Source organism: Mustela erminea, chromosome 4 (genome assembly GCF_009829155.1).
Source record: "Mustela erminea isolate mMusErm1 chromosome 4, mMusErm1.Pri, whole genome shotgun sequence".
Classification (NCBI taxonomy): Eukaryota; Metazoa; Chordata; class Mammalia; order Carnivora; family Mustelidae; genus Mustela; species Mustela erminea.
In genome coordinates this window covers 70078984-70099533 of record NC_045617.1, presented here as the reverse complement: position 1 = coordinate 70099533, position 20550 = coordinate 70078984, and the positions used below count along the sequence as shown (strand labels likewise).

General features: G+C 39.1%; 1 protein-coding gene across 14 annotated transcripts in view; it reads right to left on the bottom strand.

Annotated features, from left to right (window-relative positions):
- The window catches only part of EPB41L2 (erythrocyte membrane protein band 4.1 like 2), a 214521-nt gene that overhangs the window by 28078 nt on the left and 165893 nt on the right, over positions 1–20550 (bottom strand). For 5 of the 14 annotated variants that reach the window (XR_004284947.1, XM_032339522.1, XM_032339517.1 and 2 more), the window contains exons 11-16: positions 17180–17352; positions 12279–12451; positions 7541–7603; positions 5463–5609; positions 4031–4132; positions 119–283 (exon numbers count right to left, since the gene is read on the bottom strand). Coding sequence is in view for 13 of the 14 variants with exons in the window: in XM_032339522.1 (XP_032195413.1) it covers positions 119–283; positions 4031–4132; positions 5463–5609; positions 7541–7603; positions 12279–12451; positions 17180–17352 (823 nt within the window). In the remaining variant the exon portion in view is untranslated. The other 9 variants (XM_032339530.1, XM_032339527.1, XM_032339529.1 and 6 more) reach the window with 4 other exon arrangements.

The following is a 20550-nucleotide window of genomic DNA, read 5'->3' as shown; positions in this document are numbered from 1 at the left end:
TGTTTCTCCCAGGATGAGTTAATTTTAACTAATGAAAGCACTGGAAAGAGGGGTTCCTAAATATTAAAAAAAAAAATCATATGTGGCTTTTGAAAATGGGAAACAAAGTAAAATGCACCTCAGGCAACTGTGAGAAGGGCGAGGAAGAAAGCTTTTCGGGTGCATTACAGTTCACAACAGTGCCCTCTGCTGTCCAAGTGGTGGCTGAGGTGAAGGTGGCTCTCAAGCTATCAGAAAAGCCCTTTCCACTAAACAAAATGGACGTTATCTCCTCTTCTAGGCTCTAGAGAAGTCAGAAAAGGAAGAGCAAAGAATTAACAATGAGTCAGAACAGACAGCAGTGACCTATTGAAAGAAAGGAAAGGTTACACAAGAAAGAATCAGAACAGTGTAAACTGAGAGAAAGGCAAGGAGTTTGAAAGATTCTATCAGGCGTCTGCGGTGTTTCGCCTAAACCCCAGTTTTCCACTCTGCCTGAGAATCTGATAGCTCGCTCTAACCTCCTCCGGGAGCCAGCTAAAGAAAATGCCTTAGTTTATCACTGAAGTTTTATTTACAAACTGAGCACAACCGATTCTCCCACACATCGAACACTATTTCATATATTCCTGAAGGAGCTACTCAGCTTCAGCCTCTTTCTGCACAGATTGGTCTCGTCAGGGGCCCCTACTCATGCCCATTCCTGTGTCAGAGCTCAAGGGACCCCCACCCTCTTGCCTTCAATGCCCTTGCCGAGGCTCCCTGGGCCCTGCCAATGCTGTCACCTTTCTGAAGTCCACTTAATAGTCCATATTTTGTATACAGACCTCCCTATCTACTCCAGTTCCTCCAGCCTCCTCCCTTCTCCACACCACTTGAACGGTCTGTACAACGAGTGCTCTGACAGCAATCCACAGACATGGCCTCAGACTGGCTAAATGCGCCATGGAATGAAGAAACAGCACTTTTCTTTGTTCAGTAAGAAACAGTTAAAGAAAAAATTCTCAGTAGGAAGACAAAACTCAGAGATGAAGAACTCAAGTGAACAATGTAAAAATCATTTGTCCCTGAAAAACCGTGACGGCAAAGTTCATGTTGCCATTTCTGGCCCTGAAATGACAGTCTCTAACCTGCCTGAGGGCATGACAGGAAAGCCAGGGACGACTGTCCCAGGTACCTGTAATGCCAACAGGAAAGCATTGCCATAAAGCAAATGTCGAAATTGTGTAAGAATACTTCCTAAAAAACTCTAGTGTTCGGAGGGCTCAAGGATGAATGAATAAATGAATGGCATTTTCTGAGATGCCCGTTGAAATGGGCACTGAGGGTGGTGAGGAGTAGGGACAATGAGATGAGATGGGGGAGGTGCAGAAGCACTTGCAATATTCAGAAGAGAAAAAAGAAATCTGGGTTAATTCAGCTTAATTATGATCTCCATAATTACACCATCCCTTTGGGTTGGGTGGGTGGAAAGAGTGTCCTTCCCGGTAAGAGAGGACGGGGGAGTTCAAGTGCCACATACTTAATTATTCAATAAAACATCTTCAAAAGTACCTTACAACCACAGTTCTATGATCTCTACTAGACTCATGAGAATACAAGTGTGTCATAATTCTTACAGAAGAAGCTATAAAATAATTATTTACTAAATATAAATGTATTACATTAAGTGATTTGGTTTCCAAATTTCTCTCAAAATCATATTCACACTGAAGCCATTTTCAAAGTTCAGTGTATTTAAACAAAAGCTACTATTGTCCTGGGAGCCTGGTTCATTAAGTTGGAGAACCACGGGAACTCTTGATTTCGGGGTTGTGAGTTTGAGCCCTGCATTTGGTGCAGAGATTACTTTAAAAAAAAAAAAAAGGGAAGGAAGGAAGAAAGAAAGAAAAGGAATAAGGGGAAGAAAGAAAAGAAAGAATGTTTTAGTTTTAATCTATAAAACCCATATTCTAGAAATTTGGAAACTTTTGTCAAATGAAACTCTCATGCATTTATGTTAATTAAGGATTACAATTTAAAGATAATCAAGAAACCCTACAAAATCAGTAGCAAAATGAAGATGTGGCAAAGATAAATTTTAAAGATATTCTGTTAAAAGCCAAACACTCCAGTAGACTTCAGTGCTCACACACTTTCAACTAATAGTAGTGAAATGTTATTGGGAGGGAGGCAGGGGTTACGACGTAAGATGGGAGGGAGGCAGGGGTTACGACGTAAGTGTCCCGTAAATGTTGGGTGAATGGGTGAAAGGACGTGTGACTGCAGTTACAGCAATCCACGTACATGCCAAGTTTAGAATATATTTTCCTGCAGATACTGGAGAGGAAAAAAATGAGAAAAAAGCAGCCATTTCAAGTATAGATAGACCATTTAGGAGCGTAACACGAGGTCAATCGCAGATTTAAATTTCACATAACAGGATCTTGATGTAACTTCTCTGACAATGAGTGAATGAATGATTTCTATTGTATATGGTTTCTATTGGATGATTCTAAACCATGACAGCCTGAAAATGAGAATTTCAACATCTTCCCCAAAATTCCAAGGTCTCTTTTTCAAAAAGTACAAAGACATTGACCAAATGCTGCCATATGACATACTTCTGGAGGATAAATTTTCGAAACTATGTAATATTTCAAAACTTATGATATTGAAGTCATTTTACACACAGTCTGACAGACTTTGGATTTCAGGCTAACCTTTAAAGTATATAAATATGCCACTTGGTTTAGCTTTATGACATTATCTTTCTCGTTTGCAGTGCTCTGGAAATACCCCATCTCAGCTACACCTCCAATTCCTTCAGGGCAAGGCTTCGTCTTCCAGTTATCCTGCCTCCCCCCCCCCCCCACACTGTATATTCTGATGAATGCGACTGTCTACTGATTAACACCACCAGACTTCCTGGCAGGGATACACCTTTTCCTTATCACTGATTTCTGCTCTCATTCACATCCCTGTAGGACCCCTTCCTCGTCCAGCACCAGAGGGATCGCTGTCCGAGGTGGGACTAGGTCATTACCCAGCTTAAAACTCTCCAATGGCTTCCCTTCACTGCCACGAGAGAATTCCAAGCTGTTAGTCTGGTTTGGAAGATCCAGAGTGGACCTCTGACCTCTCTGACTTTTCCAACACCCTTGTCACTTGGACTTTCAGTTCCTTGAACTAATTCTTGTCTTGGGGCTGTTGCATTTCCTCTTCTTTATACATGGAAGAATCTTCACATGTCTCTCTCTTCCTCTTCATATTAAGGTCTCAATGTCAATGCCATCTGTTTCCTGAGCACAATGGGAAAGCCACCTTCCCCATCCCCCTCTAACAGGACACTGTATTTCATCTTCCTGACGCTTATTCCTTAGTACCCCACATTTTCTATTTACTAATGACCAAGTCTGCTATCTCCCGCACTGCGCTCTAAGCACTCTCCACCCAGCCAATGACAGGCCAGTCAGCTGGCTGAGCAAAATCAGCAGAAGCAGAAGAATAGGGATGGAAGAGCAATGGAAAGCTAACTTCCCTGGTAATATCAGATTATTTCATATATGCAGGGAGTACAGAGATCTGAGGGGCTGCTGTGACACACCCCAAAATCCTTTCTCCCACTAAAAATCTTTAAAATGAAAATCTGTAAGGTTTCCAAATGTAATTAGAAAAATAGTTACCCACACCAGACAGCATTTGGGATTTTTCATACCACCACAGTCTGCACACGAGCGTTGTACTAATGGTGCATTTTCACGTGAGATCATGGTTTCTCGACTGTCAGCCACATACGTCAAAACTCAGGGTCACTTATCACCTACATCAGTTGATAGGTCTGCATTTCAAATTGTGGATTTTCAAACCCAGTCCTCCTGCAATATGGTGTTTCTCACTAATGATCCTACATTTCTACAGAAGGAAATTTAATTTTTTAAATGCTCGAAAAATTATTTCAACAAAATTTTGGGTGACTACAGAAGAAAAAAAGGAGTATCTTATGGCTGTGGACAGAAATAAAAGGTAAAGAGAGAAAAGCAGAGGAGATCCAAGGATGCAAGGTGAACACCTTGTCTGCCTCCTGGACTTTTTCTTCAACTGTCCGTGTGGCTGCCATCTGATGTTTCTCCTTCACGGATAAAATATCCTTGAAAAGATGGTCTCCTTTTCTCTATTGTTTCAAACAACAGACATAATCAACAAATAAGACAAGTACATTACATCTATAGCAACACAAACATAAAACAACTGTGTGGGTCAGCAAAACGAACCAGATAAAGCAGGACATAAAGGGAGAACAAGATCTTAACACATCATGAAACATGGTTTCTCTAGAAAACACAGCCCCCTAGAGCTGACCGTGGACACGGGTGCATTAGTATCTTCAGAAAATCTGAAAATAAGAACGTAAGCTGTATACAACTTCATAAGACCATGGTGTTTTTGATCTTAATGTTGCCATCCGATGTTTTCTCGGTTCAGAGATTATTTTTGCTTCTGTCCTTGAAGAGCTATTTCCCTTTCACTGTCACAATCTTACAAATTTAAAGCAACCAACAACTATGCCTTTTTCAGAAAAAGTGCATAATAGCATGAGATTAACTCAAGTGCGCATACATTTGGTAACATTCAAGCCAGGCGAGAGAGATGATGTGCTTTGGGGGATGAGAGGGCTGGAAGGAAAAGGGGAAAGAGGAAATGGTCGGGTGACACCTTCATACACTTTTTAAAACAGCTTATTTAATAGGATATGATTGTTGTCTCCTCAAGTATGATAAATGAGCCCGTGAAAGTTCTTGCTAACAGATTTCGGAGCATCAGAAAAGACATGCAGATGAGAATAAATGGAGAAATAGATTGAGAATATCTTCAAAAGGAAACACTTACATTGGTGGTGGGAAGAAATAAGCCATGGAAAGAAGAAGAATGAGTTTGGAGAGATGTTATGGTTGCAAATTGTTTTAAAACAGTAGTAGCCTACATTTCATTACTACAAAGTTTCAGTATTAAACTGCATAACATTCTGCAAATTTTCAACTGGGCTCATTAGTTTTCAGAGCTAAGTTTAACTCTTTATCCTCACAGCAATTACCTTAAACCATTCTAAATATCTATATTCCTATATCCCTTGAATTATTAATTATTTAATTATCAAGTAAACTCTATTATTTCAGTAGTCCATAACTTCAAACCTTATAAAATACACATGACACCAGTTTCTAAGCCACCCTATAGAGCATTTCATCACTGCTCATTTACTTGAGTAAAAGAGTGAAATTTTTCTGCAATGTTTGATATTTGGAAACCCACACAATTTACTAAGAACTATGTTGTTAAGTATTACATTGTTAATATTTAGTATTTAAAAAATTGTTAGCAATTACATTAAAAAGTAGGGAACATTGTCTAACACTCTGAGAATGAACATCACATATTTGCGACCTGAGTTTTACCAAAGAGCTGGAGTGAGACATACAGCCAACAAACAGCTATTGACATACCCCTTGTGTCTGTAGGGACAGAGGTGTGATACGTCGTTTTTCCCATTCATTAGGGCGCGGCTCAGGTGTGGATTCCATAAAATTGCGCTTGAGTTCACTAATGCTAGCCTGATGTCTCAGTATGTCCTCCTGGGCCTTATCGAGGTCCTAGCAATATGTAACGTAATAAAGGGCAGAAATCCAAAAAAGAAAAAAAAAAAAAAAATCCCAGCAGGACAAAAATAAAAAACCAAAAAATAAGACAAAGCAAACTTATGATTAAAAAAAAAAAAAAAAACATAGTAAAGCAAGAAAAATGCCAAGTCTCAAAAGCCATATTATCACCTAAGTAGTTCATCAAAATTTGAAAATAGAGCCAATGCATATTTTTTTAATGATTCCCATTTTAAAAGGTTCTGGTTTCTTCTGTTTAGAATTTTTTTAAAAAGATAATTACTTATATTATTAGAAGGAAGCCGTGGAATCACTAGTACTAGAAATGGCTAATCACTTTCTTTCTAGTAAATGGATTTGAAAGGCAGCCTATAACTTCGTTCCTGCAAATTTACCTTTCTCATTAAGGCTATTACTACAGCTGCATTCTGTGAACACAGTAAATGAAGTATAACTAGAGAAAGGTACTCAGAAGCACATTTGGCCTGATAGAAAAGCCAGGCCAAGATCATGAGAGAGAAAGAGAAAGAGAGAGAGAGGGAGAAAACCAAGGGTTGACTTTCTCCAGGAATTTTCTCATCCTTAAGGAATAAAAATACTGGCTTCCAGAGGCTCCTTCTGTTCGGCCTCTCTATGAAAGAGGGAACCTTGTATACTGGTTTCATGTACTTGCCAAGCCCAGCTGTGAGGCCCAGTCACCCCACATACTAAATGGTCCTTATACAAGACAAAGATACAAGTAAAACTACCAGGTCAATTTTCACTGGAATAGGCCCTGACAAATGGTATTGGTGGAAATTTTTAGAATGGCCCTGATGAATAGTATTTGTGGGTCGAAAAGGTAATTAATGTTCAGGAAACAGTTTTAAATGAATTTTAAATCTTTTCTTACATTTCAAAATCACGGGGCCACCTGTGGTTGGTTTATAGCTTTCATCCCACTCCCAGAGGAACAGGTCATGCATCCAATAAAATTAGATCTTCCACATTCATGCACAAGCATAGTAGCTCCTCTAGGAGCTTCTAGAGCCATTTGCAAAAATTCATGATAATCTAAAACTCTTTGCATGGCATGGAAAAATGACTGTGGCTTGAGATCAGGCACATTTCTTGCATCTGTTCAAAGCAAGGTTACATATTACACTGTAGAGCATTTTAGTAAGTTACGCAAAATACATTTCCCATGGTTACCAAAGCTGCCAAAAGCAACCAGATTAGTCAGATTACTGAGAATTGCGGTTCTCCACTGAATATCTCACCATTTTACTACCTCAAAGAAGAAGGGGGAAAACAAAAACAAACCAGAAAAAAACGTTCTTGTTGTAACACAGGAAATAATATTTTTACACACCTGATTGGTTGGCTGGGTTTGGCTTTCCTTTCTCACTTTCTTTTTAATCCAAACAATCCCACGAATCAACATTTTCTCAAAGGTAATTACTTTAAGTGGACCACACTCCTAATTGCATGGACTTCACCAACTCTTCCCCCAAAATTGTGAACATGGATCTAGAGCTATTTAATGCCAAACCAACAAATACCTGTTCTGGTGAATATATATTAAGGATGGGATGTTACTTTAGATTCTGCACCACGGAGATGACCCATTAGGAGAGAAGAGATCTACCTGCAGGACTTCGAGAGTATGAGATTAAAATTTTACTCATTTGATTGAACAGAACGTTTTTTGTTTTTTGTTTTTTTCCCCCCAGTTGTCATTTAGAGAACTTCTGGTAGATATAGTCCTACCTAAGCCACTTTAAAAGAACAAAGTGGGACAGCTAACATGCACTCCAAGTTGAACTGTCCCCCATGCAGTCATGCAGTGTGCTTGAAGGAAGGTGCCAGCCAGCCTGTGCGTGACCGCCCGTCCACAGCAGCCTGGCAGCCATCAGGACAGAGTTGTTTTCTTAAATTATACAAACCTCCAACATTAAATTGCTATGTCTGACATAAATATTATCCCCTTCTACTCTCAGGGAATTTTTCTGTGAAATTAAATCACACACAGGGGGGAAAAGGCAAATAAACATAAGTGTATCAATCAGCAAGCACCAGAAACAACCCCAAGTCAGATAGTCCAAGACATTAAAATATAAGAGGAATAAAACTCTTAAGAACCTAAAAGCCACCACAAGCAAAACTCACATATCAACCCCGGAAGTGCACCCCCCACCCTACCCCACCCCCGCACCGGACGCGCGCATGTGCAAACACAAGTATGGCAGGCAGCAGCCACCAGGTATCTAATTTTAGGGGGGGTAAATCTCCACCTCCTCCAGCTGTGTCTCCTCTTCTTTCCTCTTCACCTGAAAGTCGTAGAGCAAATGACCAGAAAGAAGAAAAGTAGCAGTAGAAACTCTACCCAGGGATGCAGAGATGTTGTATTTTAACTGAAATGGTGAACTAGTATTACCAACCTGTAATTACTGTTTGGCCCTCAGAAGATGCAGAACATAAAGCCACTTTGGTCTTTCTTCACCTACAGTGTCGAACAAATGGTGGAAGGAATCCTTTGCAAAGGTGAAATGGAGAATGGAAGCTTCACTCTTTCTCAGTCCCTAGATTATGTGGTGTTTTTTTAATGTTTTTACTCATAAATGAAAATAGGAGAGTGTAAAAATGGCATAATTCCATCTGTCCTAATGTGAAAAGTCTAAATCAACTAGGGATGAGGGCAAAGTAGAATGATGGAAAGTGAAAACCAAATTTTACCTCAGGGACACATATTCACCCTCTAATTCAGTTTTTTAACATAGATTTCTTTCTTTGGGATGAAAATTGGTTTATTTTGCTACTTGCATGCTAAAATCATATTTAAAAGTACTCATATTTTATAGCAACTTTTTCTTCACAAAATTCTTTAAATAAGTATAATTTTTCATGGTTGGATAATTCTTAGTATCTAATGACCCAAAAGAAAAAAAAAAAAAAACTGCAAATTTAAAACTAAGTCATGGACATGAAAAGCACAGCATAGGGAATATAGTCAATAATATTCTAATAACATCATATGGTGACAGACTATAGAATTGCCGAATCGTTATGTTATACCTGAAACTAATGTAACACTGTATGGCAATTATACTTCAATATATTTATTTTTAAAAAAGCATAAATCCTGATAACTATGACTCAAGAAGAGGAATAACAAAAAGGAAAAATAATGATTCTGAGACCAAAAGACAATAGGGCAAACTTCACGCGTTAATTTATAGCAGGATCATGCACATTCCTTTTCTTCTTTACTGGAATGAGAGTGTTAAATGTGAGAGTTCAAAATGCTTTCTTTTTTTTTCTCTCCCTTTAAATCAAGTATTTCTGAGGTGATCAGGAGCTCAGAGTATCTTCTTATCAGAAGGAAAAGTAAGAGTTATCCAACAACCTATTAAGATCATGTTCCAATTCATTGGTCAATACTTAATTCTCTAAAATGCCAATCTTTGGCATTCTTCAGGTAACATTTGGGAATAGTGGTTTCACCCAGTATGCTTAATCATGGCATTGTCTTTACATTTTTCTTTAGGTTTGTTCTAAATAGTGATTTTTCTCTATGTATGACTAGTACCCACAGGCTATGAGACACGAAGTCACCAGACCACACTAGCAAAACAAAAACATCCTGCACACATTAGCACCAACCTGTAGTGTAGAGGTAGCCCTATCTAGGGGCAAAAATCCTCAAACCGGACACCTAATCTTAAATAAAGGGACACTATGCGGCCCAACCGTAGGGCAAATAGTCTAAATTTTCAAAAAGCTGTGTTTCATTTTTCATATGTATTTCTTAAAGAGTAATATCTTCCTTACAAATACCTGACAGTGACTCTTTCATAAAACTACATGATTTAGAGTTAAAAACAAAAAACAAAAAAGCAAAAAAATAAAAAATAAAAAAAAACTACCTGAAATTCATCTGGTTCCCCAATGCTAACAGTAACAGGAGACAAGGAATTTCTGAGATTAGACCCATAAATGTCAGGAGTAAAGGTTACAGATGCATCCTCATAAATGCAAGAACGAGCTTGGCTTCCTAACGAGAAATAACGGCACTAAGGAGTTCTACTAATACACATCAATCACGGTTATGTCCACAGAATGTAAGTTCTATATTGAAACAAGTGTCCGTCCTACAGGAACAGCATTGACAGACTTGCTATTTGTCTGGAAAATAGACAGAGTCAATATGGATTGTTAAGGGCAACAGAGGTTTCCTGTCATTGTTTTGTTTTGTTCTGAAGACCTAGTACAGTCTAGATATTTACAAAATAATCCCTAACTTGGTTCTCATCTTCGAATGTGTGGACCTGGTCCATGGAAATCAATGAAGGGGAAGTACTTATTTACATGTATTTCTCATGCACTAAAACACCATGTATGTGAAAATGTGCAGACCATACTATTTTGAGGGTAATCAGTGGTGAAATTTATGCACATGTTTACACTCTATATTAGGAAGCTGGAGTTTTGTTGACCCCACAAATTAAAGCTTAGGTGGGAGTCCCAGCAATTGCTTCCTCCTCCTCTGTTTTGTCATTCAAGTCACAGTCATGAGAAACATTGAAGGAAGTGGCTTTAGCCTCCAGATAGCAGAGGGATAGAGCCAGAGGAAGGGAAAAGGTGAGAGAAAAAGGCACTGACTGAGAAGCAGAGAGAAGGAGTCCGAAGATGAGGATGAGGGAAGGAAGAAAGGAAGGGGAGGTAATAGGAAGGTAGTGCTGGACATCGTCGGGGAGGAAGGAGACCCAGACCTTGGGGAGGCTGGGGAAAGCAAGATACCCATCATCATCGAGAAGGGAGGGGAAGCTAGGTGGGAAGCATTTGCAGAAATGGAAGGAAAAGTACCCAAATTCAGAATCCTTGCGGTCAGCCTCTTTTAGAGGCTTCTCATGGGTGGGAGGACAGTCAGGCTGAGGAGGGGCTGCAACGGGACCCGAGACAGAATCAAGGGCAGGGACTTCGCAGTCCCCGAGCTCGGACAGCTCACCGCTGGAAGGGAGCTCTAAGCTGTCTAGTGTGATCTGGTCAGCCTCCCCAAAGGGGTCCTCCTCCGAAATGTCTGAAAGCAAGTCCATCTCAGGGACCGGTAAAAGGTTTGGGGAAAGAGATGAAACACAGCGAATGAGAGGTGAAGGTGGGCACATGGGAACAGGCTACCCTCGGGAGCAAACCCATGATTGAATGAGAAATCGCACAACAGATAACATTCAAAGGAGAAACAAAGGCAAGAGAGAAAGAGAAGAAATGGGCAGTTAGTGAAAACGTGTACTTGCAAGTAGGGATTGTTATTAACACAGTGCAGTTAGAACATGAATTACATGATCTTTTTTAAAGAGAAAAACTGGATTTAATATTTTCTGACGGATTGCAAATAGACCCAATGAAACTCAAACGACATTCTTACTCATAAACCTGGCTGCTGACAAGTATTCAAAGCATTACACCCAGTCATTTGCTGAAGATAAGCAGAATTTCCTTTGGAATTTAAAGTAACTTTTAAAAATAACTGCATGTATCAAAGTAACTAGGCAAAATGGTAGGGAGACTCTGAAAGGCTGAGCTCCTGTTTCAGATGTAACAACCACTGGGGGCCTTAATAGCATAATTATAAAAGACTCTCTAACTTTTCACTAGTTAAAGAGATCTTGTTGGTTATTTTTAACTGAATTATTTTCAACCAAATAATTAATTTTAGCATGATAATCACAAATTCTTTAACAAAGGCATTTGGAGGACCTGATGGCTGAGTCCCTGGGGTTCCTGTAAGGCCCCCCTGTGGTCCCTGAGCCCTCCTCCATGCCGACAGGTTGTCAGGACAGGAATTCTTGAGCCACTGGCTGCTCCTTCATCTAGTGGTTTCTTTATAAATTCATGTTGCAGGTGTTTACATTTTTCAAAAGTTAAAATTTAGAAAACATTATAAATCTATTGCAGGATTTCATTTCCTTCTTGCATTCACTTCCAATGTTATCTACAAAAAAAGTTGCTTTGTGCAGATATAGAAGAGTGATCCGATGAACTCCAAGCCTCTTCAAATCTACCTCCAAGTACTTGCCCAAGGTAAAAAGGTATCATAAAATAATAGTGACAAATTTAAAAACACAGCATGAGTTACTTCTCCATTCACTACAGTGTATGCGCCAAATAAGGAAATAAGCAACACACCATCTTCTCATTCACTGTTCACAAAATAATCACCTTTGGCTTAAGAATTTCTTCTTCACTTAGAAATTAATGAAAAATAACACTTTTCATAAAAACCATCTTTGTTCATTTCAAAAAAAAACCTCAAGTTAACATAATTAAAATACTTGAGACTATACTTAAAATTACTTGTAACAAACAAATATAAATTTCAAGTCACCACAGCTCCTATATAGAGGGATTTAGCTAAAAAGGATGATTTTGTAGACAGTTAAAAATTTTAGGCTACTAAATTACTTGCTTGCATTAATATAACTTACATTACAATATTTTGCTTTGAACAACAATTAGAAAAATGTTTGAGACCCTGTTCAAACCAGTAGAAGCCTACATACTGAGAACTTCTATCACAGAGAACATACGCTAATTCTAAATAATACCTGAGTTCTGAAACAACAAATGTAACAGCCTCCAGTCAAAGTACACTTAAGATCACATTTTTCTGCTAATTTACCATACCTTTCCTTCAATGAATTGCACATGTGGGACTTTAGTCGGGCTTCTGAGGTCCCTCCTGCCATCCCCATCTTGAACCACAGCAGTGCTGACAACTCTGGGGCCGTATGCTGAAACCTCCCCAGCAGGTCCAGGAAAATCCTTCATAAGACTTTGATCCACAACACCAACTGGAGCTAGGAAAGAAGGGTCACTTGGGATTACTTCAGGACATTTCAATGGTCAAGCTTACACTGAGAAACAGGCAGCATGCAGACATTTAGCAGGAACACTGCTTGACCTCTGAAGATACCAACATATCAAACCCATTTTTAAACTTTTCCAAATTCTAATTATAGTCCAAATTTTAACCAATTCAACTACACCAGGCTCTCAAATCCAATTTTTGAAGGATGCAGAGTCTGATCGTTGGCCAGTAGGAGGAGCTCTACGACCAGCTGAAACAGACATGGCACATAATGTCAAAATCCTAAAGTGAGCAATATTTGAATTCTCTAGGGTCTCTCTGATCTTGCCTGAACTTATTTCTGAATCTATTTACCGCAACAAATAATTACCTAGGGATTAAAATGACTTGCTTAAGTAAGTTTTTAAGATTTTTCCATAAAGGAACCTTTAATTTGAGTACCTTTCAAAATTATGACAAGGCTAGAAAGGTCGGTATTACAGAAATAACTTCTATGTTTAATAGTTTTCATTTTTCTTACCTCCCCGCTGAATGCCTCAACTTGATCTACAGTAAATCTAATACACAGATACTTCCTGACCCAGAAAACCTGGCCCTCATGTATTTCCTTCATCTCTCCTGCAGATGAACAGGAACATACATTGGGTTGAAATTTCTGTCATACAGCAGATCAACCTAAGAGAGCATCACATTTCAGCAAATGCAAGTGAGGAGCAACGACAAAGCCTCTGTCCATATGTAGCTTCTCCCTCAAGCCCCCAATGACTAAGGTTATTTCACCTGTATAAAAAGTGCTTGACTGACCGGGTGACTGACAGTGGTTCTATGTCCCCAGAGAACTGCAGTAGACACAAAGGCCTCTAGGCCACAAGCTCCTAGAGGGCAGGGATTGTGTGATCCGCCATATTGAACTAGGGAGGCATCAAGCACCTCTAATCTCTGTATTACAAGAAAGCTCTCAGCCCACACCCTTCATGTACCCTGTCCAAACCTTCCTTCTTCCCCAGCCTTGTCTTTTTCGCCAGATACCACACTCATATGTTCACCAGTTAACCAAGCCAGAAACCTTAATGCCTTCGGCCTTCATCCCTCAACACCATCAAATCCAACTGAATCTAAATGGGGCCAGTTCTTCCTCTGCATTTTTACCACTCTGGGCCACTTTAAGACTCTGGCGGTCCTTAAGTACTCCCACTTCTGAAAGCCCACACCAAAATCACAAAATAAAGTCACATCTTACATGAAGCATAATTATTTCCCAGCATTTTTAACTTTTGAAAAGATTTTAATAACTCTTCCTTGGAAAATCTAGGACTATGAGTAACTCTTTCAATTTATGATTATGATTTTTAAGCACCTCTTGCCCATACGCAAATTATTGCAAAATGGGAAACTCTGACCTACAAATGGTTTAAGCTGTAAGGTAAGCAAAATGTTAATGAATATCAAATTTAAAGTTATATAACGAGGTTGACAAAATACTTATTTTGCATGCTTTTAGACACATTAATTTCAGTGTGCAGGAGGGCAGGCTATTTGTTTTGGGATTTTTTTGCATTTTGAGACAAAAAACCTTTTCTAGGTCTTAAGTACTTGTTGAACCCTGAGAAGCCTGGAGGCCGCAGGTGCTCAGGTTATAGTGCCAAATGGCCAACTGGTTACTCTTGCCCAAGCAAGATCCTCATTCCTGTCACCTGGAATACTCCAAACCAGTCTGCCTGCTTCCTCTCTTGTCCTGTCAATCACTCTCAACATTGCACCAACCGATTTTTTTAAAAAGGTAATATAGTGCACTTACGGGCTGGTGTAAGTGTGCACACATGTGTGTAACACACACACACACACACACACTTCAATAGCACTAGAATAAAAATTGTATTCTTCCTCGTGGCCTACAAGGTCCTGCATGACCTGTCCCTAGCCTACCTCTCCCCATCATTTACAAAGCTCTAACTAGTCTTCTTTCTGTTTCTGGCCTGCATCAAGCTCTCCCTCATCTTAAAACTTTTAGACCTGCTGTTTCTGCCACCGAGAATGCTTTATCTCCAGCTCTACTCAGTGCTAGTTCCCCCCTCATCCCTCAAGTCTCAACCAAAATGGTTCTTTCCCAGATGGGCCTTCCTTCTCCCATGGCTCAGTCTCAGGTCCCTGCTTATTACAGTCTCCATTTTCAGGACATCACTGTCTCCTCCAATCTCAGATGCATCTCGGTTGTTCTCTTAAATAACTCATTTGCCTCCTTTGGGGTTTGATTTCCCAATCTCAGAATCCCACTGTTCAAAAAAAGCTGTTCTAGACTGATTCTTATTTTAATGCTTCATCTTAGATATCACATTCATTTTTAGATTGCATGCAAGAACGGGGAGATGTGTTTTCACTTGCCAAACCTTAAAGTAAGGAATATTTATGAATCTAAATTAGTCCGGTGTAACTTAAAAACTAAACAGGGACAAGAAAATATAACCCATGTCAACAACAACAACAACAACAGGAAGGTATATTGCTGGGCCGTGGTGGTGAAAATAAAGCCTGGAATCCCTCACCAAATAGTTCACTGGCTGTCTGGTCATGTATTGGCACGAAAAGCCTTCTATTTTTCACAAGAACACAATAATCCTTTTGATGACTGGCCCATCTGATGAATTACAGTGTCCAAAACACAAAAGGAAAAATAATGGATCACTGTGCCATGTTTGTTGCTTTTACTTGTAAAAATCATTGTTTTCAGATACAGACCTACTATAATCCTCTGCACTCACCACTTGTACAAGATGGTGGGTTTCCTCGAGCCGTGTTTATCTATGTCAAAACACAGTGGCTAATTGCTCTTTCTAAACTCTAGAATTTGCAATATAAGAGTTGTAATGCCTCAGAGTTTAAAACAAAAACTGAAACAGGCAATATTCCAGCAGCAGGAATGACTTCTCTCAGAGCATTAACCAACACTGACAGCAGTTAGGCAGCACTTATATAAATTCTCTGTGGTAAGGGGCAAGGCTTGTGAAATATTTCCATGAGCAGGCACATTTTTCACATTTACTTGAAAAAAGTGCTGTGTTGTTGATGAGCTAAAAGATACAGTGATAGCTATTGCACATTAAAAATTCACTAAATTTAAATTACCACATTTGGAAATGTGGACATTTACTTGAACCACAATTTATGAATCCCTTGCACTACCTGTCATCTCAAAATTATATGGAAGATTCTCCAGAGTCAAGATTTAATCACTATATATACAAAAATGCCCATCAACAAATCCCTGGACAGATCTCTGTGTGTCTACCTGTATCTCTTTTCCAAGTTTATTCCAAGAAAAATAGATCAAGGCTGAGGAGTGTCCATCCTTCATCAATGAAAGCACATTTTAAAATCAGGCCTATAATCAGAGAACTGATGGTTGCCAGAGAGAAATGGGGGAGGGGAGGGGCAAAATGGGTGAAGTGTAATGGGAGATACAGGCTTCCAGTTACAGAAAGAAGAAGTCATGGCAATGAGAAATACAGAAGAGAAAACACAGTCAATGATAGTGTAATAGTACTGTATGGTGATGGATGGTGGCTTCACTTGTGGCAAACATAGCATTACACAGAAGTTGAATCACTATGTTACACACCTGAAGCTGATGTAACATTGTTACATCAACTTTACTCAAAAACTCAAATGATAAACACACACATACAGACGCACACATACACACACAAATGAGCGCAGTTTTATCTACTAGCATATCTGTTTTAGTCACTTAAAACAGAAGTTGTTCTAGTTCCTATTTCAGAAAAATGTCAGTAAAAGAAGCAACCAAGAAAGGTCTTAGGTGATAGATAGCAGTGAAACAAATTTTTAAATTTAATATTACTATTTTTATGTATATTTTGAGATTAATCAACTAAAAAATGTTGGAAAACTACTTCTAAGAGAAAGTCATTCATCAATTCATTTCTTCCAGGCACAAAGTAAAATGAAGTCTCTTATAAAGCATTCTAACATAAAATTAACTTTAGTTCCTTTACAGAAGACCTGCTATTAAGCCAAAATTAGGATAGTAAGATACATATATGAAGGAAAAGAATATCAATTTATTTCCATATGTAAAATATACAAAACTACAAATATGTAGCTAATTAGAATTCTAATAAAACAATATAGAAATTTATACAAATCTCCCTTCCCCCCACCCTAGCCTTGGCTGAAGAACTAGTCATTACACTGTATTTCCCTTCCTTTTGTTAAAGCACGACGTTTCAACCATTGTCTCTGAAAGAAGCAGATGGTTTCTGATATGCTAGAAAGTTTGGAAAGCTTCAGTAAGGGTTTTTGAACTCATAAAATTAGAACATTTTAAGTTCCTTTGAATAAAAGTTCTTATGTTATCATACCAAAATCTGAGGAATTCCACTTTTGCCATTAATTAACAAGCTTAAGAAATTAAAACACATAAAATACATCACAATTAAGTCAGATATATGTTTGTCCAACATCTTATCCACAAGAATTCTCAATATTTGCATACACTGCATAAATTTATGTTCAGAATGACAGCTGAGAACACTATAAACTTTTCTTGTGAGTATAAAAAATACCATTTTATTTATTTAGCATAAACAGCTATCCCTCTAGGATGTTTCTGAGGACCTCATTCACTACATCACCACTTTCTGACCCCACTGGATTAGAGAAAGATTAAAGGAATCCAAACTATCATAAATGTGTTTACCTCCATCTAGACTCCTGGAGACACGTTTGCTAGAGGTACGCTCAAAGTGTGGCGCTGGCCTATCAATGAGGGTGCTTGCCTGACGGGTCTGGGCTTGGGTACGGCCGCTGTAGCGGAATTTGGACCCCAAGGTCAGGAACTTGGCCTTTGGTGGCTGCTCTGGAGACACAAGCCTGTAGGAAGAAACAAAGAACTGAAATAGGAGCCTTTATGAATTTTCTTTTTTAAGAAAAGTTGAAACTTTATATTTTAATATCCCATTTTACTAAGATTACTCAATTTAAAGAGCAAAAAGCTGCCTAAAGTTTCTAATGAAAAAAGAACATTATTTATAAATCCTCCTACATACAGAGCTTTAGGATAGCGATAAGATGACTAAAGCCACAGTCATGTATTCATGAATAGTATGTTTCCCACAACCTGAGCAAAAGAGCAGCTGTTCTCAGTGTATATCAAAGGCTATTTATTTGTATTAGCTTAAATCATTTATATAAACACATATGTCTGAATTCTTGCTTCTAGCTATAAGTGCCAAGTGGCAATCCATTACCATTAGTAATTCTCAATATTTATGTCTATTTCTCCTGGGAAAGAACATCCAATCCAACTCAGGAATCCATTCCATCAAGCAATGCTTTCCCATGAAGAACACAGCACACAGCAGATCTGTAGAGATGACTAACATTGTTACTTGCCAACACAATTCCGCTGCTTACACCCTAGGCTCATAATAAATGAAGGCAAACCTTCTTGATGTCAAATACTTTCAGGCTTATGCAAAAGTATGTTTTTAGTAAATAAATCCAATCTTGTCTGGCATACAATTGGAATTGTCTCGCTTCCATTGTCTAATCACGAGTTGGCAAAACATCTTAACAAACAAAGATAATCTTGGAGCTCTTACAGCATTTATTAAACAAGATGGCTTCAGTTGACAATTCCAGAACATAAGCTCCATCAAAATTTTTTCTTTCATTCCCCAAGGAGTGATTTCTTTTTTCCTTTTTTTTTTTTTTTAAGATTTTATTTATTCACTTATTTGTCAGAGAGAGAGAAAGAGAGAACACAAGCAGGAGAGCTGCAGACTGGGGTAGAGGAAGAAGCAGGCTCCCTGCTGAGCAAGGAGCCCGATGCGGGGCTCAATCCCAGGACCCTGGGCCCACGACCTGAGCCGAAGGCAGATGCTTAACCGACGGAGCCACTCAGCCATCCCTCCAGGAAGGGATTTCTTGAAGAGTTTGTTATAATTTCAAGTATTTTTCAACCTTCGGCTTGTTTTTTGTTTGTTTGTTTTTTTAAGAAATCTTCTGCTTAAAGGCAACAGCTACAGATTCCAGTCAAGGTAAAGGCACAAAAAGACTAAATTTCTCAGCATCCTGATCATAAATAAGAGAGGCAGGGTGAGAAATATGGTCATTATCATTCTTTCTCTCTCTCTCTCTTCTCATTGACTATGACAATCCAGTTAAGGAGGATCTAAGAATGCTCTATAAGAAAGTAATCATCTATAGAAAAGAAAGGGTCACTGGCAGGCTCATCACTGCAATGATAAAGAAGTATTCATTCTCGGGGCACCTGGGTGGCTCAGTCAAGAGCCCAACTTCTTGACTTCAGCTCAGGTTGTGATCTCAAGGTTGTGAGGTCAAGGCCAACACTAGGCTCTGGTGCTGAGCATGGAGTCTGCTTAAGATTCTCTCTCTCTCCCGGGGTGCGTGGGTGGCTCAGTGGGTTAAAGATTCTCTCTCTCTCCCTCTCCCTCTGCCCTTCCCGTCTCTCTCTCTCTCTCACCCTGCCCCTCAAAAAAAATGGGAAGAAATATTCATTCATGAAAAACAAGTTAGCTAAATCATATGTATCTTTATCATCTATTCATGAAGTACACTCTATAGTAAATGGAAGGTCAACCAGAGGAAAAAAGAATTTCTAAAGAATACCTCAAGGGGAAAACAGGCATTGATGACCCTAAAAAAAACTACCCCATCCCCCAAAATTATTACACTAAAGACAACCTGGCAAGCAGGTGGAGAAATTGGGACTCCTGTGCACCATCAGTGGCAATGCACAATGATGTAAAAGTTATGGAAAACAGTATGGAGCTTCCTCAAAACATTCAACACAGAATTACCATATGATCCAACAATCCCACTTCTAGATATTTATCAAAGAAAAAAAAATCTGAAATTGGGATCCTGAAAAGAAATCAGAAGCACTCCTATGTTCATTACAGCACTATTGGCAATAGCGAAGATGGGGAAACAACATAAACATTCACCAAGAAATGAACGGATAAAGTCTATGCACAGAGCGGAGTGATACTTGGCCTTACGAGAAAAAGAATTCTGCAACCCACAACATGGATGGATCTGGAGGACATGGTGCTGCATGAAACGAGCCAGACACAGAAAGGCAGGGACTACATGATTTCACTTGTATGAGGAAGCCAGAACAAACTCATAGATTCCAGACTGGAATGGTGGTTACCAGGGACTGGCAGGAGAGGGAAATGGGGAGTTGTTAGTCACCAGGCATAAAGCTTCAGTGAGGATGAAGCTAGGGCCTTCTAGAGAACAGCTGCACAACATGTGGCCAGTCCACAACGTACCAAATGCATGATGTATATGCAGCTACAGCCAACAATGTATCATACGCGTGACATATAAAAGGACAGGTCTCATGTTATCTGAACCAATAAAGTGTAACTATTCAAAAACAAAACAAAAGACAGGAAGTAAAGAGAAAAGTGAGGTTGGGGGTATCTGGCAGCCATCTATAGGGTCACCTCAGTTGACTGCCTCTCTCAACCAAAGGCCAGGTCTTCCTAGAAGATCAGCTTCACAGGAGGATGTACTGGTAGCTCTCATTTCTAGTTCCAGTAACAGCTCCCCACCCCCAGCAGTGACAACACCCCTTTTAGGCCTACAGGTGTTATCACATCCGATTCATGAAACCCAACTCAAATTTTTAAAAAAAATTTTAAACTAGAAAACAGGATACTGACTTGTGGGAATTATGAGAAATCTTAAAGAATATCTAGGTAAAGGCATAGATCTTTTTAAAGATTTAACTTTCTCCTCTTCTTTTACAAAATTAATTGAACTCACAAAGAGAGAAACCTGAGAAACTGCAGTCTTCACAAAACAATTTCAAACAAAATTAAGAAAACCTCCATTAGTGTTTTCTGATTTTCTGGTTATTAGTTTATCTTACATAACTTCACACAGATCTGTGCTAGGTCCCATATACGGCAGGTGCTCAATAAATACAGGCTGGAGGGCACCTGAATTTAAGTAGCTAGAAAATCCAAAGACATGTCTACCTATCCGTTTTCCAGAATTCCCATTCTCAGAATAGAATTGAAGAACAGCTTTTGA